The following is a 15,128-nucleotide window of genomic DNA, read 5'->3' as shown; positions in this document are numbered from 1 at the left end:
TCTGTAACTGTCATATGTGATACCCACTGATATAACCATATATTCATCATGTTTTGGATGAATTTGTCCATGTACAGTTCTCTCTCGGTTGGAAAAGTCCTGGCCCATTTAGTCTCCCCTTGAATTAAAAAAAATGTTTTTTTTTGACATGTACTTTCCTCTTCATCTTCATACCTGATAAAATATTATGATTTTGAAGTAGAACAAGGTGTACACACACACACACACACGCAAAGACTTAGTTCCTTCAGTTATTGCTATTTATGGCACATTGTAAATGTCAGCTGGAATTTTTAAAAAAGCATCATCCATGCTATCAAAGGGACAAATTAAGTTTGTTTCCATTTTCAAAATACACACAGGCGGCACCAGCCCGCAGCTGCTGTCTGCTCCAGCCAGCGGAAGAAGGTTCGGTGGCTCCAGTCTCGGCTTGCCTGACTCGCCGGGGCTGGCGGGCCCGGGGAAGCTGCTGACTCACCTTGTCTCTCTTGCTCTTAATGCTTCAGCTCCATCATTTCCTCGGTGTGCCGAGTGCTACCAGCTGGAGCCTTTCCCCAGCCTGCACTTTGCCCCATACATAGCCCCAGCTGCCACCCTAAGCCCTGCACTTTCAGGCCTGCAGGTAGCTCCCACACGTCGAGGGCCCTACCAGAGCAGCTTGCCTGGCCACTGGTCCTGGTGTCCTACCTTCAGGAGCATCCCATATCTGAAAGCAAGGAGACTTCTCCGGTCTCTGCTCCACCACCCTGCTGCCGCCTTTTCTCCTGCTTTTCACCAGACCATGCCACCCAAGCTCCTTCCCCTCCCCTCTCCAATGCCAGCTTGCTTGAATAATGAGCCAGCCTGGTAGAAATAATGAGGCATAATTAATGGTTCCCTTTACTTGTGGCCCCGGCTCCTTGGCAGAGCATGCTGTGGGGGTGCTTGAGCCAGCACGATGTCCCAGCTCCCTGTCTGTCCCTGCTCCCAAAGCAGCTTCTGGGGGTCCAAACTGCAAAAGGGAGCAAGCAGGTTAGTGCAGCATGGCTGTGCTGTATGACCTTCAGCACTGAAGCAAAGCAGCATGCCCAAGGCCAGCAGAGAGAGCAGTTGGCAGTATTGGAAAGGAAAGACACTAGCCTGTTTATCGTCACGATGCCCAAATGCCTTACTTCCCGTTCTTGGGTGCTTGGGGACATGCAGTACTTGTACAGTACACAGGAAATACAGAACAGCAAGGATCAGCGATTACTAGTGTGCGGAAAAGAGTGCAGTTGTAGTTAAGGCACTGAAATCCCAGGTCCGCCCCAGACTTGTGTGTGAACTTGGGCATGTTCATTCCCATTTTACAGCCAGATTAAAGAAGAAACTGCCGTATGAGAAGCAGCGGTCTTCCTAAGTGTATGTACAGCGCATAGCACAATGGGGCCCTGCACTCGGATAAGACTCTTGATGCGTGGTGATGGGTGTGTGTGTGCAGATACAAAACGAGCATGCCAACGTGTGCTAGGGACAGGGGAAACGTCCCCGCTCTACAAATTCAGCACATTGAAAGTATATAAGCAGGGTGCATCAGGACTTGGGAGAACAGTTGTTCACCAGGGCTCCCCACAGGATAACAAGGTCTAACAGCCGCAAACTCCTGGAAGGCCGATTAGACTGGACATAAGAAAAAACTTCGTTACAGTCTGTTGTCCAGGGTCCGGAACAGACTCCCCCCAGAGGTGGTGCAAGCGCCTACTCTGGACTCATTCATAAGGCGTCTGGATGTTTATCTTGCTGGGATCATTTGACCCCAGCTGACTTCCTGCCTGTGGCAGGGGGCTGGACTCGATGATCTTGCGAGGTCCCTTCCAGCCCGTAATGTCTATGAATCTATGAGTCTAAAAACAAAGCTGAGGGGTGTACATTGTTGTCTCTCCAGTCACTTACTGCACTGCACAGATGCTGCTAACACTGGTATATTGAGCAAGAGACTGGTTTGGGGGTTTTCTGGCTTCTTTCCCCAGTTCAGTCATGGGCTTCTTATGCGGCCTCAGAGCAGTCAGTGCCGTTGTTTTGCTCTGTATAAATGGTGCAGCATAAAAGGGAGATCAAGATCATGGGGGTTGTGCCTCAGTTTCCCATGTATTTAGTAGGAATGTATGATGTTGGGTCAGTGTGTGTAGGGTACGGTGGAGCAGGTTGATCACTGTTGATCATGGTACTCCTTGAGCAACTTGGTGACGCATCTGAGAAGTTAACCCTTTCCTTTGTGTCCAATCCAATGTGGAGAAGGGGCGGCAAAAGAAGGCACGGCTACCTGAGAACAGCGAGGGCTCCCGAGACTCGGACAGCTCAGCTGGGCGTCGTGGGAGTGCTAGCCGCAAGCACGGGCGATGGAAAGGCCGTCCGGAGGGTCCTGGGGTGCTGGTGACCAAGGTGGTGAGAGCCGTCACAGTGAAACACAAGCCTGGACGGAGGCTCCCTGTCATGCTGGACTCATCGAGCCGGAGGAACCTGACGGTGCTGCGTGGGGACGCCCAGCTGGCCATCTTCCAGCACGGTGACACAGGCAGTGTAGAGGGGGCCCCTCAGCCCACCGAGAACAGCTTCACCCCGAAGTGTGAGATCACAGGCAAGGATGCCCTCTCGGCACTGGCGAGAGCCAGCACCAAGCAGTGCCAGCAGGAGATTGCCAATGTGGTGTGCCTGCACCAGGCTGGGAACCTGATGCCACGCTCCGTGCCCCGGCACTGCCAGCTCTCAGGTGAGATTTGCCCCAGACTGCGAGCAGAGCTCTGAGAGAGATCCTTACCAGTGCCCCCCACCCTCTGGTCTAGTCCTAGTCCAGAGTAAGGGAGAGCAAATCGCATCAACTTTAATGTGTGATCAAGGGGGTGCAGGTCATCCAGGGTAATCCATTCTAGCCTCTTAACTTAAGGCTCTGGCCTCTGAACAAGGTTGGTTTGTCTCTATGGAGTCAGACTGCTGTGCAATTGCAAAGGGAAATCACAAATGCAGCCCACAGTTATGTATCTTCATGGGCAGTAGGGAGCACCTTGCTCCCAGCTAACATAGAGCAGCCCCCGTTCTAGCAGGCTGTGCTCTGTCCGCTCGGAGCCCCCTGTCAACGCTGGAACAGGAGACGGTTGATACAGCCCATTTTCTAGAAGGGGGTGATCGCAGGGTGCTTCACATCCTACAGACGTGCAGCATGAAGCCCTGGTTGGGCTCTCCTGGTTCATTGAGAACACTGGACTGGCAGGGCTGGGGCAGTAAGAGATCTCTCAGTCTTCCTGGAAACCTCTTACCCAAGGGAACTGGCTGCTTTCCTCTCTCTGGCTGTTGCCTAGCTGTTGGCTCAGTGTGTGACCCCTCTGTCCCCCACAGGGAAAGTCAGCCCTGTGATCCAGTGGGACGAGAGCAGAATGCAGCAGACCCCTGTGAAGAAGCCGGTGCGCATTGCATACATGCTGGTGGTTCACGGCAGGGCCATCCGCCAGCTGAAGCGGCTCATCAAGGCCGTGTATCACCAGCAGCACTTCTTCTACATCCACGTCGACAAGGTAGGCGATGGGAGGCAGTCGGGGTGGGAGTCACACTGCAGCAGAAGGAAAAGACTGCGGGGATCATGGTTGCAGGGACATGGCAGGAGGCCACATCTGAGGGAGGGAAGAAGCAATTGTACCGGTTGGATCCTCTGCTGGGATCTATGTGCTTGTTCATCGAGACTGGAGCTCTCTGTCTCCTTGCCCAGATTGCAGCTGAGCAAAGATTTTGCCATGGAAGCACCGCTCTGTTCATTCCCACAACTTCCCCATGAGGTGGCAATAGCTGCCAGGGACGGTGGATTTGGGAGAAACATTCTGGGTCCATCCAGTGATGGCCTGTCCACCAGGGAGATCTGTGATACACCCCCTCCTGCCTGTCTGTTCCCTCAGACACCTGTGTCTGCCTGCCTACATCCCGCCCTTTCCAGGGGCCTCAACTCGCACCCAGAAAATTTCATGCTGCCCTCCTCAGAGCAGAGAGCTGGTCCCTGGGCCTTTCTCACCAACGATCCCTCCCTTGTGAATGGCCAACCATCTCATTTCTTTGAGTCCAGCTGGACAAGGGATGGGCTCACCCCTCTCCCCAGAGGGGACATTGACACTCAAACCTTCTCCTGGTTTTCTGTCTCCTAGGCACTTGACAGAGTCGAGTTGCCATGCAAAAGGCTTGACTGGAGATAAAGCAGTACCCTGCCCTGTAGTTCAAAGTACCAGGAGCCAAGTGGATCAGCTCCTAGTGTGCAGAGTGGGTATGAGACCTGCCAGTGCTGGGAGGCTGGATGCTGGCCCCAGGCAGCTGCAGTGTCCCAGCCTGCCGCTCTCTGCCAGCAGCACGGCTGAGAGGAGTCCGTAGTCGCCATATGGCTGTCGTGCAGATTTGGCTCCGTTGCGTTTCATTGCTACCCTGGCACAGGGGCATCAGCCCAGCCAGTGGGAAGCGCAGGGTGCTGTGGCAGCGGCCAAGGGGGCATGGGCAGGCTGCCTTGGCAGTTGTTCCTGTCTTTTTTGGGCTGCCAGAGCAGGCTGTCCACCCTGCTCTGCCCCGTCAGCCTCCCATTCAGGCGTGCCTGTTCTCAGCTTTGATTTCTCCAAGCCCTGCACCTCCTGGTGGTGATGGGCTAAGGTCTGGTGCTGTCTCCAGTGTCCCAGTGGACTGGAGCTTGTGTGTATGAGTGGAAGGCAGCCAGGTCAGTGTTTCATCAGGGTCCAGCGCAGAGACTAGGCACTGAAGTGGGCAGGAAAGCCTGAGGACCAGCCAGACTGACTGGTCTCAGGGCTGGGATCCTGGGTTCTCCTGTCTCTTCCCCTGGCTTTGCTGTGTGGCCTTGTGCAGGTTGCCCAGTCCCTGTGAGCCCTGGTTTCCCCATGGGGCAGTGGCAGTCCCTGTGGGAATGGGCTCAGGTAGCAGACACTGCAGTTCTTGGAAGCACTAAGCACCTGCAACTCATCAGCAAGTGCTCATCAGGATGCTTGGCCCCTCCCAGATTAAGCTCGGCCTAATTCTTGGGGTCTTCTCCTCTGTTATGGTGTTGCTAGGACTTCCTGGGGCTGGAAGCCAGTGCCCTGGGAGGCCCAACCCTGCCTGACCTGGAGTCTCTCTTTTGTAGCGCTCTAACTACCTGCACCGTGAGGCTGTGGAGCTGGCCCAGCACTACCCCAACATCCGGGTCACACCCTGGCGCATGGTGACCATCTGGGGCGGTGCCAGCCTGCTGAAGATGTACCTGCGCAGCATGAAGGATCTGCTGGAGCTGACTGAGTGGCCCTGGGACTTCTTCATCAACCTGAGCGCCACTGACTACCCAACCAGGTCAGCCAGTTCAGGGGAGTGGGTGGGAGGGGAAGAGCCGTTTGCAGCTGTGGACCTTGGCCACTTCAGAAGGTTGATGTTCTGGCACCCGGCATGGTTGCCTGTCTGGGAGATGCTGGAGAGCACCTCTGTGGAAAGGGGGAAGAGATGGAAGGGAGGAGAGGGTAAAGGGACAAGCACAGTTGGCAGTGGCACCTGCATTCCCTAGCAAGGAGGGCCGTGCCCACTAGACTGCTTGCTGGTACTTGCACCAGGAGTCTATAGGCTGGAAGGCCTTTATCCTGCTATACATCCCTGACCCTCTGGGCACTGTAGTGGGTAATGCACAGACATGCACGCATGAGTACAGACGTGTGTATGCCTCCGCACATGCACAAATACATCACTTTCTCCTTGTCCCAAATAGACTTTGAACAGCAGGGAGGTCAGATTTGCATCGTGCTGGCCATGGGATAAGGATTTGAGCCTGTGCTTATCAAACGTCTGTAGACCTTTGTCCAGTGGCTCTTTCAAATTCAGCCATGCTCAATAAGCACTTTGTGGGCCACCTCGGCTCCAGCTCCTGTGCCAGTGCTGTTAACTCTTTCCTATTTGCAGGACCAACGAGGAGCTGGTGACGTTTCTGTCCAAGTACCGGGACAAGAACTTCCTCAAGTCCCATGGCCGAGATAATGCCAGGTAACAGCTGCTCACCTCCCCCAAGGGGCTAGCACTGGCCTCAGGGATAGACGTGAGGTGCAGGGAGCAGTGGGGTCAGCTCAGAGGAAAATGAGGGTTAGGGCTGTTGTCTCAAGCCGTTGAAAGCTTATGGCACTCCAGCCCTACACCGTCACATGCTTGTAATACAGCAGTGTTGATGATGGGCCACGTCCTCCGTTGTGCTAATGATCCATCATTACCACACTTGAGGGCTGGGGGCACTCCAGTGCCCTTCTCTCACTGCAGAGAGGGAAGTGCTCTCCTGGTGCTGGGCAGACTCCTCACAGTGGGTGTAAGGAGCTGTCCAGGGAGAGTGCGTTCTTTACCCAGCCCATCCTCTCCCCTCCTCTCCCACAAGGTTCATTAAGAAGCAGGGCCTGGACCGCCTCTTCCACGAGTGCAACTCCCACATGTGGCGCCTGGGTGAGCGGCAGATCCCCGAGGGCATCGTTGTGGATGGCGGCTCGGACTGGTTCTCACTGACCCGGAATTTCGTGGAGTACGTGGTGCGCACGGAGGACCAGCTGGTGTCCCAGCTGCGCCAGTTCTACACCTACACGTTGCTGCCAGCCGAGGTCAGTCGAGGAGAGGGTCCTGGCCTGGGGGGAGGTGTCTTGGGGCTGGCTTTGTAGCCAGGAGTCGAGCTGCAAGTGATCTCTTTTGTGTCCATTCACAGTCTTTCTTTCACACCGTTCTGGAGAACAGCCACGCCTGTGAGACTCTGGTTGACAACAACCTGCGGGTGACCAACTGGAACCGCAAGCTGGGCTGCAAGTGCCAGTACAAGCACATCGTGGACTGGTGCGGCTGCTCCCCAAATGACTTCAAGCCCCAGGATTTCTTGCGGCTACAGGTGAAAACCTTGCTCCTGCCTCTCTTCCCTCCAGCTCCTCGATCTGCCCTTCTCATTGTCCCCACTCCTAGGCTAGTGTCAAGATACTTCAGAGCGTAGACCTGGCCGTGCCAGCTTGGGTACTAATAGCCTTGTAACCTCAGCACCCTGGAGCTCACAGCAGGCTGCAAAACCTGCCTAGAAGCTAGGCAGATGCTTAGGCTTGCGGTCCATGCTGAGCTGTGCTGGCAGTGCCCAAGCCAACCAGCCTAATGCCAGCTCGGGGGTGTCTGCATGAGCTGTGGTCACATACCTTACAGACACTTCCATTCCCCTCTCCGCTGTACAAATCCAATGCTCAATAAGCAGCTTGGCTTCCCCTTGCTATAGGCTTTGGTTTAGCAAACCCACATCTTCTCTCAGGAGAAACCCTCTTAAATATTGTGGTGCTGAACTCCCCTGACAGACAGCTGCCTAGTGAGCAGGAGCCGAAGACATGCGCATGGTTAATCATCTCTGCCAACTTGCACTGACCCCCTGAGGTCCCCAAAGGACCCTGTGAGCAGGGCCAGCCAGCCAGTGCCCTGCTGGCCTTGTTGGGGCTCTGTGAGAGCAGAGACATCCTCACAGGCCGTAGGGCCCAGTGCGGTGTCTCAGTGGACATGCTGCTGCTGCTCACGTGTCCTTGGAAGCCAACCTGCTGTCTGTGTGTTAGGAAGAACATTGATGGATTGTTTCTTTGGAGTCTCATTTGCTTCCTGCCAGGCTCTTTGCCTTCCTCACAGCGAAGACAGACAAGTCAGCTTTCCTGCCACTTGCCTGTTCTTGGCTCTCCTGCCCCAGCAGGTGACGTGTTGCCGACCCTTTCAGAAATGTCCATGTCTTTTCAGCAACTGTCCAGACCTACGTTCTTTGCCAGGAAGTTTGAGTCGACGGTGAACCAGGAAGTGCTGGAGATCCTGGACACACATCTCTATGGTAACTACCCGCCCAACACGCCAGCCCTCAAGGCCTACTGGGAGAATGTCTACGAGCGGGTGGATGGCCTGAGCGGGCTCACTGATGTCACCTTGACCTTCTACACATCCTTCTCCAGGCTGGGGCTGCAGAAAGTGACATCCTCTCAGATGCAGAAGACAGAGAAACTCTGCAGGTAGGAAGGCCTCAGGCTCTTGATCTGGGCTCAGAGGAATCAGCCCAGATCCCAGCACTGTAGGGACATAAATCATCCCTTTCTCTCCCTCTCTCTCTCTCTCTCTCTCTCTCTCTCTCTCTAGATTTCAGCCGCAGGGCTTCCCATCCAGTGTGCACCTGTATTTCTATGACGACCGTTTCCAGGGTTACCTGGTAATGCAGGAGGTGCAGAACTCTGTGACGGGTCAGGCAGAGTCCCTGGAGATGTGGATGATGCCACGGGGGGCTCTGAAGCTGGCGGGTCACGGAGGACAATCTAACCGGTTACAGAACCTGGAGGTAGGTTCCCAGTGCCCTCCCCAGCTGAGTTCATGCCTCTCGCTTCCTTGACTACTCCAGCCCTCCCTCCCAAGCTCTGGAAGATGGGACTGGGGGGGCTGTCCACAGAGACTGTGGGAGAATCTGGATGTGGTGTTCCACGCTTGGGCCATTTGCCCTCAGGAGTGCCCGAGGCCAGAAGTGGCTGAGGCTGCGTGCCCCTACTCAGTGGGGCAGGTGCAAGTGGTCCAAGCTTGGTCCTTTGAATCCAGAATCTATTTCGGCTTCATCTGTTCATAACCTACTGAAGGCCACAATGCAGCCCTTGGCTGCCAGGCCTGGTGAAATGTCCTCGGGATGCTGTAAAGAGGGTGGTGGTTGGTGCCTCCGCAGCCCCAGGTGGGCTGTGGCCTGGTGTGCCCCAGCCTCCTCCTGACTTCTTCCTCCCCTGGCAGGTGGGCACAGAATGGGACCCGAAGGAAAGGATCTTTCGGAACTTCGGGGGCCTGATCGGGCCTTTTGACGAGCCAGTGGCCATGCAGAAATGGTCGCGGGGGCCCAACCTCACCGCCACCGTGGTCTGGATTGACCCCACCTACATCATTGCCACGTCCTACGACATTACGGTGGATGCTGAGGCTGAGTTCACGCAGTACAAACCGCCTCTCAATCGACCTTTGCGCCCTGGCGTCTGGACCATTCGCCTCCTCCAGTTCTGGGAGCCCCTGGGAGAGAACCAGTTCCTGGTGGTGCCGCAGACCTTCAACCGCAAGCAGCCTCTCAGGAAGGGTGAGGGAGGCCTCCGGGTGCCAGACGTGCCCCGTTCCCCCCTCCAGCCCTCCCCCATTTCAGCTGGGCTGTCTCCCCAGTGGAGCTCACAACCCAGAGTCATTGGTCCCTGCTGGACAGTGACAAAGCAGGACCAGCTGTGCTTGGGACTCTTCCTTGGCCATTCAAGCCATCCAGCCTGCTTCACACAGGCCACCCCACAGCAGTGATATGGGTCTGAACTAGCAACCTTGAGGCAAAGCCCTGCACCATCACCTGACAGTAGGGGACTTAGAGCCAAACGCTCTGCTAGTGTGAATGGGAAGAGCCAGAGCTGGGCACGTTTATAGTGCAGCTCTGTGCTAAGATGACGCTTGCAAAGTGGATCTAGTTGAGAAGCTTTCTATCCAAACAGTGTTTGACAGCCTGGCTCTCCACAGATGGCACCAGCCAGTCAAGGCCAGTGTTGGCCATGTGTCCCTTAGCTTCCTTGTATAGTGATCAGGAAACATCTTCTGGGAGGCAGTGGGTCCCAGCATGCCGTGCTCTGGGCCATGCAGTTAACTTGGGGGATTCACTGCCACAGGAGGTGGTGGAGGCAGATAGCATAGCCAGGTTCAGAAAGGGAGTGGATAAGTTGATGATGATAAATCTGTTAATGGCCATCAGACAGACTGTTTGGAGATGTTTCCTCCAGTGGATGGTAGGGGTGAGTATTGAATAGAGATATCGGGTTCAGTGCTCTCCCTATGTAGGATTCACTTCTGCCGCTGTCAGAGACAGACTGCTGGGCTAGATGGACCATTGGTCTGACCCAGTGTGGCACTTACCTTCTTATGAACCTGGCCTATCCAGTCTCCTCCTTTGCAGGGGTTCCTTCTATGACCTCTTCCTGTCAGGTTGGGGCAGTCTCCTGCCTCCTGTGGCCATGGGACAGGATAGCAAGACCCTGTTTGCCTTGTGGAAGGGCTGTGCTGGGAGGAGGGTGTGTGGACTTCACCCACCTGCCTGCTGACCTTCTCTTCCCTCTGTGTCTGGTCCAGATGACAGCAGCTGGTTACACGCTGGTCCTCCCCGCAATGAGTACATGGAACAGAGCTTCCAGGGCCTGGGCGGGATTTTGAACCTGCCGCGCTCAGACGAGGTGGAGAAGGAAGCCCTCAGGAACACACAGCTGACGGGCAAGGCGCTGGAGGCCTGGACGGACAGCGGCATCAGCAGCTTCTGGTCAGTGGCCGACATATGTGTGAGCAGCCCCTCCGGCTGCTCCTCCCTGGAGATCTGCAGCAAAACCTCCTGGAGTTCGCTCTCCCCGGACCCCAAGTCGGAACTGGGGCCTGTCAAACCTGACGGGCGGCTGAGGTAGCAGGGGTGGCCTTGGGGCCTGGTCATTTGGAGCAAGGAGCATCCCCCATGGCAGAAGTGGGGAGAAGCCACATGGCCTGGGGGGGATTCTCTTGGCTGATTCATCCTGCAAAATTGCACCTTATCTGCCCAGGGAAACGAGAGAGGAACCTCCAGGTGGAAGAAGAACTTTCCCATTGTATTTTGGGAGAGGAGCTAAGACAGAGTCCCACCTACCTCTCCCAGGAGCAAGGGAGTGCCCATCACTGGGGCACACGAAGGAGCTCTGTATTTATTACTCCATGCAGTTGAGACTCAGGTTTGGGGTGGGGAAGGGTAACTGAGGGAAGGTGGGGGTGGACTAGCAGGCCTGTTGGTTCTGGGTGACCCCAACACCCCTTCCCCCCACTCCCTTCACCCTGCTGGATCTCTACAGGATCAGGACTCCTGCTACTGATTTCCACATTCCTGAATGATGGCTGGCAGAGGGCTCTGGGGATGGAGCTGTGTGGGGCCATAACTGGGCTGTGTGACTTTGTCCATGTCCTCGAAGTGGCTGCTGGCTCGATGCCTGCATCTCATCCCCTCCCCCACCCCTTAGTTTGTATTTTTATAAATATCTCTATAAATATATAAGAAGCCAAGTGCAATAGAGACAAAGGGCCCTGTGACCGGCGGGGACTCCTTGGGTCTCCACCTCCCTGTACACTGGAACACTTCTTGCTCTCGTCGGGGTCCTGTAGAGAAGAGGGTCAATTGGGTTTCTCCTTGCGGTGGCTGCTGGGAGGTGCTCTTACTATCCCCTGGCAAAGCGAGGTGGGCAGGGGTTGGAATCCAGTCTCTGGAGCAGCCAAGTGAGTGCCAAGGCTCCCCGGTGTGGGGTGGCCAACTGTGCCAAATGCTCCTGCCTGCTAGTGTTTCTCATAGGAGGCTGGGCCTGAGGACAGGGATGGACAGCCCCAGGTTGCTGCTGTAGTGTCCAAAGGCTGAGAGGGCCCCCTTGACTCAACAGTCCCCTCTTATGCCTGCTTGAATGCAGAGGCTGCAGGAGCCAGGCACTGGGGTATAATTGTCCCACCCACAAGGCCCAGCCCTGGCTGCTGCTCAGTCAGCGACGCATACCTCTGATGCAGCCCTCTCTGGTTGGGCAGTGCTCAGTGCTATGTCCATTAGCCCAGACCTTGGTCTGGGAACCTGTTCCCTTCTGGGTTCCCAGGACTAGCACTGTTGCCCCATGTGGCTTCCACAGTGAGTGGCCTGGGGTCAAGTGAGGTCTGTGCAGCCTCCCTTGCCCTTTCAGGGTTCCTGCTGGAGCAGGGAAGGGCCTCAGACCATGTCCATGTGCCCCGGTGATGGGGGTCTTCTGAGTGGCCTGGTGAGGAAACGCCGCCTCCATCCTCCGCGGTGCTGGAGGTGGGACCTGGTGCTTGGAGAATCTTCCTGACATGGTTGCATTGTTTTCAGAGTCCCTGTTTCATGTGATTTGTCGCCATTTGAAACTTTCCACTCAGCCTCTAACCCTAGGCTGACCTTGGCATGTGGACCCTCCAGCCTGGCTTCTTCCACTTGACTGGTGGGGGCAGTGACCCATGTATACAGTCCCAGGGGTGACCCTGCACACACCATATTGAACTGCAAAGGGCATGGGCAGACTGACCAGGTCACAGTATTGCCACTCAGAGCACCTGGGGAGGGGGAGACTGCCCAGTGGGAATGGGTCTGAAGTTCAGGTTCAAACTCACATGGCCTGATAAGGGCGGGTGGCTCACTCGCCCCAGAGTGAGGGAGTACTTGCACTTCTCTAAGGTCAGTGGCTCCCCTGGATCAGAGGGGCTGATTTGGGTTTACGTGTGGCATTAAGATCATCCTCTCCCATTGCTGATTTCAGATGGGGGCAGTCATGCTGACGGGGACACGATGTTGGAGCAGTTCTTCCCTTAGCTAGTGGACCCACAGTAGTGGGAGGCCTCAGTTCCCTTTTGGCCGCAGTGAGGGGACAGGCCAGACTTGTACCTGTGCCCTGTTCCCCTCCTCCTTAGCTGGGCCTGTGGGATGATGTTGCTTTGACTGGAGAGGGACTTGTTCCAAACTGTGCTGCGTGTCCTCAAGGAACCGGGAGATAGGACATGAGTGGGAGGATCTCTGCAGGATAAGAAACCTGCTCCAAAGAGGTGGTCCCGAAAGCTGTGTCAGGAGCATTGTGTAACGTTGTCTGAAATATGCAACACCGCCACAAATATATCTATATCTCTATGGCCCTGTGCACGTCCGTTCTTTCAGCCTTCCCAAGACAGCTGATCGGGTTCCTGCCGAGATGCGACCCAGAGCAAATCTGCTGGCCTGTGCACCTGCCCCTTCCTGCTGCCTTGGGCCACCTGGGCAGGGATTGCTGCTTTTTTGTCTCAGGTTTCCCCTCCCTGTAATAGGGAACCACAGGAAAAACCAAATGATGCGTAAGAGCTTTATGCACCAGCCTGTATTCGCATGTTCAGCCTGGCCGGGAAGCTCGCTCCTGTAATAGAGACATGTTATTTTGGGAGGAACGCTAGAGCAGCCACTCAGCATCTGTTGGCGGTTTCCAGGAGCCTTGTTCTGTAGTGAACCCTGCTACCCACACAGCACGGGCTGCCTTTCACAGTGATTTTTTTTTTTTTTTTTTAAAGTGCTGCTTTGTTCCCAGGGCAACTGCTGCCTCTGCATCAGGGCATCACATGAGGCCTGACATGAACCCCAGAGGCGAGCTGCCTGCTGGGCTTAGCGCTTTGGATTCAAATCTCTGCAGCTGCCCCAGGTAATGCTCTGGGCCAAGGATTCTCAGCCCAGTTTCCAACGTAGTGTTGTCCAGCCTCATTGTCTCCCTCTGACCAAATGCTGTGGGGCCAGGCCCCACATGAGCACCTGCACAGACAGCAGAGAGCACATGGGGTCCTGTCCTTGGCTGCTTGCTGACACTCAATGATTAGATCCTGGACAGGTAGCAGAAAGGTGCTAATACTGACCGCATTGGATTGGCAGGTGCGGTGTGAGGTTTAATGGCAGGTGGAGAGTGGCCGGAGGAAGTGCTGATTGAATACGCTTGCCTGCACCTTTATCATTTTGCAGTATCAGAGCTGTCTTTCCATGAGCCTAAGGAGGGAGCGTTGCAAAACCCTCAGCAAGCAGCCTGTGTAACGGCACTGCTGCAACTATTGCCGTTTCTTGGTAAATAGCAACAGAGGCATTAAACAGATGCTGCTTCCCTGCTCTCCAGGCCTCTCTGTACCCAGCTACAGCCTGGCCCGGCCCACTCTGCCAACCCATCTCCCGTCCTTCCTGCATCCGAACAGTGATGAGCGAGCGTGAGAGCTCTGTCCTCAGAGTGCCGCCTACATCGCTGCTGACTAAGATTTAGAGGCAGGTTCTTTGGTAGATTGAAAAACAGGCCAGGAAGCGGGGGGGGAGGGGGCTGTTTTTTCTTTGCCAGTGCAGTAACCTTGTTTTTTATTAGGAGCGGTAGTATCAGGGTACCTCCCTCACCGAGATTGGAGGCTTGTGCGGTGACGCGGCTCCTACCCCCGGGAGTGAACAGTCTAACCAGACCAGACACAATGATGGGGAAAGGCAGAGGTACAAAGGCTTTTACTGCGGGTCAGTAAGAGATTGGGGCAGGTTGCCCAGGTCATGGAGCTGGCTGGAGCCCTGTCCACACTTCCCCTTCCCTTGGAAGACTCTCCCTGGGCTGCGAGATGGAGCCCTGTCCTTCAACCCCCTTCTCACCCTCCCCCCGCTAGACATGACCCCTCTGAGAAAGCAGCAGATTGGGGCTGATGGTGACATTGGCAGTGGATGATTTCTTGTAACACAATCCAATATTCCTCTTGCCTTCTGCTGCCTTGCCTGTTGGCTTCAGCCCGGACGTGGACTCGGTGTCTCTGTGCCGGAGCTCCTGCCAGTGGAGGTGACACGTGGAGGGATGTTCGCCAGGTCTCCTGATTCGGCTCTGCCCTTGCCCTTCCTCTCCTTTGGGAGCATCCGGCACACAGTGAGCACCAGGGCACAGCTGCAAGCTGGAGGGGTGCAGAAATAAGGAGGCTTCACTCTGCCCGGCAGCTTTCAGAGATGGGGCAGCTCAGGGAGCAGCTCCACTGCGCTCCCCCAGCCGCTACCGAGGGGCCCCAGGATGTGAGCCCAGCAGGGAGGGTCCAGCCATCCCCGGGCACAGGCAGGGGAGTTGGGGGAAGCTGCAAAGTCACATCCTGCACAGCCCAGGGCATAATCAAGGCCTTGCAAATGCCGCCCAATTGCTTGGATTGGGGGGAGGGTGTGTGTACATGCCTATATATGTGTATGTGTGTGTGTGTATGTGTGTGTGTGGGGGGGTGCACATGCAAATGTTCCCGATTGCTTGGGCTGATGCCTGTGTAAGTCACTGATTATGCAAACGAGCACGGATACCAGCGTGTGCGTGTATGTGCATGTGTGTATACATGTGTGTGTGCGTCTTTACATGTGCATGTGCATGTATACATGTGCATGTGTGCATACATGTGCGTTTGTATGTGTGTATAAATGTGCATGTATGCATACATCTGCGTGTATGTGTGTATACAGTGCGCATGTGTGTGTATGCATATGCGTGTGTATGTGTGCGTGTGTGTATATATGTGCATGCATGTGCGTGTGTGTATGCATGCGTGTGCGTGTGTGTGTCCCGCGGGGGGTCCCAGCACGG

The 15,128-nt window shown here is 55.5% G+C and overlaps 1 protein-coding gene across 1 annotated transcript; it reads left to right on the top strand.

The window, feature by feature from the left end:
• The first annotated feature begins 2,126 nt into the window (after positions 1-2,126).
• Positions 2,127-12,672, top strand: XYLT2 (xylosyltransferase 2). Its single transcript, XM_019515206.1, has 11 exons — positions 2,127-2,133; positions 2,219-2,728; positions 3,352-3,527; positions 5,120-5,322; positions 5,920-6,000; positions 6,380-6,596; positions 6,698-6,874; positions 7,744-8,006; positions 8,131-8,326; positions 8,761-9,094; positions 10,117-12,672. Exons 1-11 carry the CDS (start codon positions 2,127-2,129, stop codon positions 10,437-10,439), a joined length of 2,487 nt encoding a protein of 828 aa, XP_019370751.1. The 3' UTR covers positions 10,440-12,672.
• Positions 12,673-15,128: the final 2,456 nt, after the last annotated feature.

The sequence above is a fragment of the Gavialis gangeticus genome, unplaced genomic scaffold (assembly GCF_001723915.1).
Source record: "Gavialis gangeticus isolate Ggan-Ray unplaced genomic scaffold, GavGan_comp1, whole genome shotgun sequence".
NCBI classification, from domain to species: domain Eukaryota; kingdom Metazoa; phylum Chordata; order Crocodylia; family Gavialidae; genus Gavialis; species Gavialis gangeticus.
The sequence above is the reverse complement of the archived record's forward strand: the minus strand, read 5'-3'. Positions and strand labels throughout refer to the sequence as shown.

What these genes read in the sequence shown, in the direction of transcription:
- XYLT2 (XM_019515206.1), top strand. An exon ending in CATGGCCGAGATAATGCCAG is followed by an intron (nt 6,001 to 6,379) that starts GTAACAGCTGCT and finishes CTCTCCCACAAG; the next exon opens with GTTCATTAAGAAGCAGGGCC. An exon ending in CAAGCAGCCTCTCAGGAAGG is followed by an intron (nt 9,095 to 10,116) that starts GTGAGGGAGGCC and finishes TGTCTGGTCCAG; the next exon opens with ATGACAGCAGCTGGTTACAC.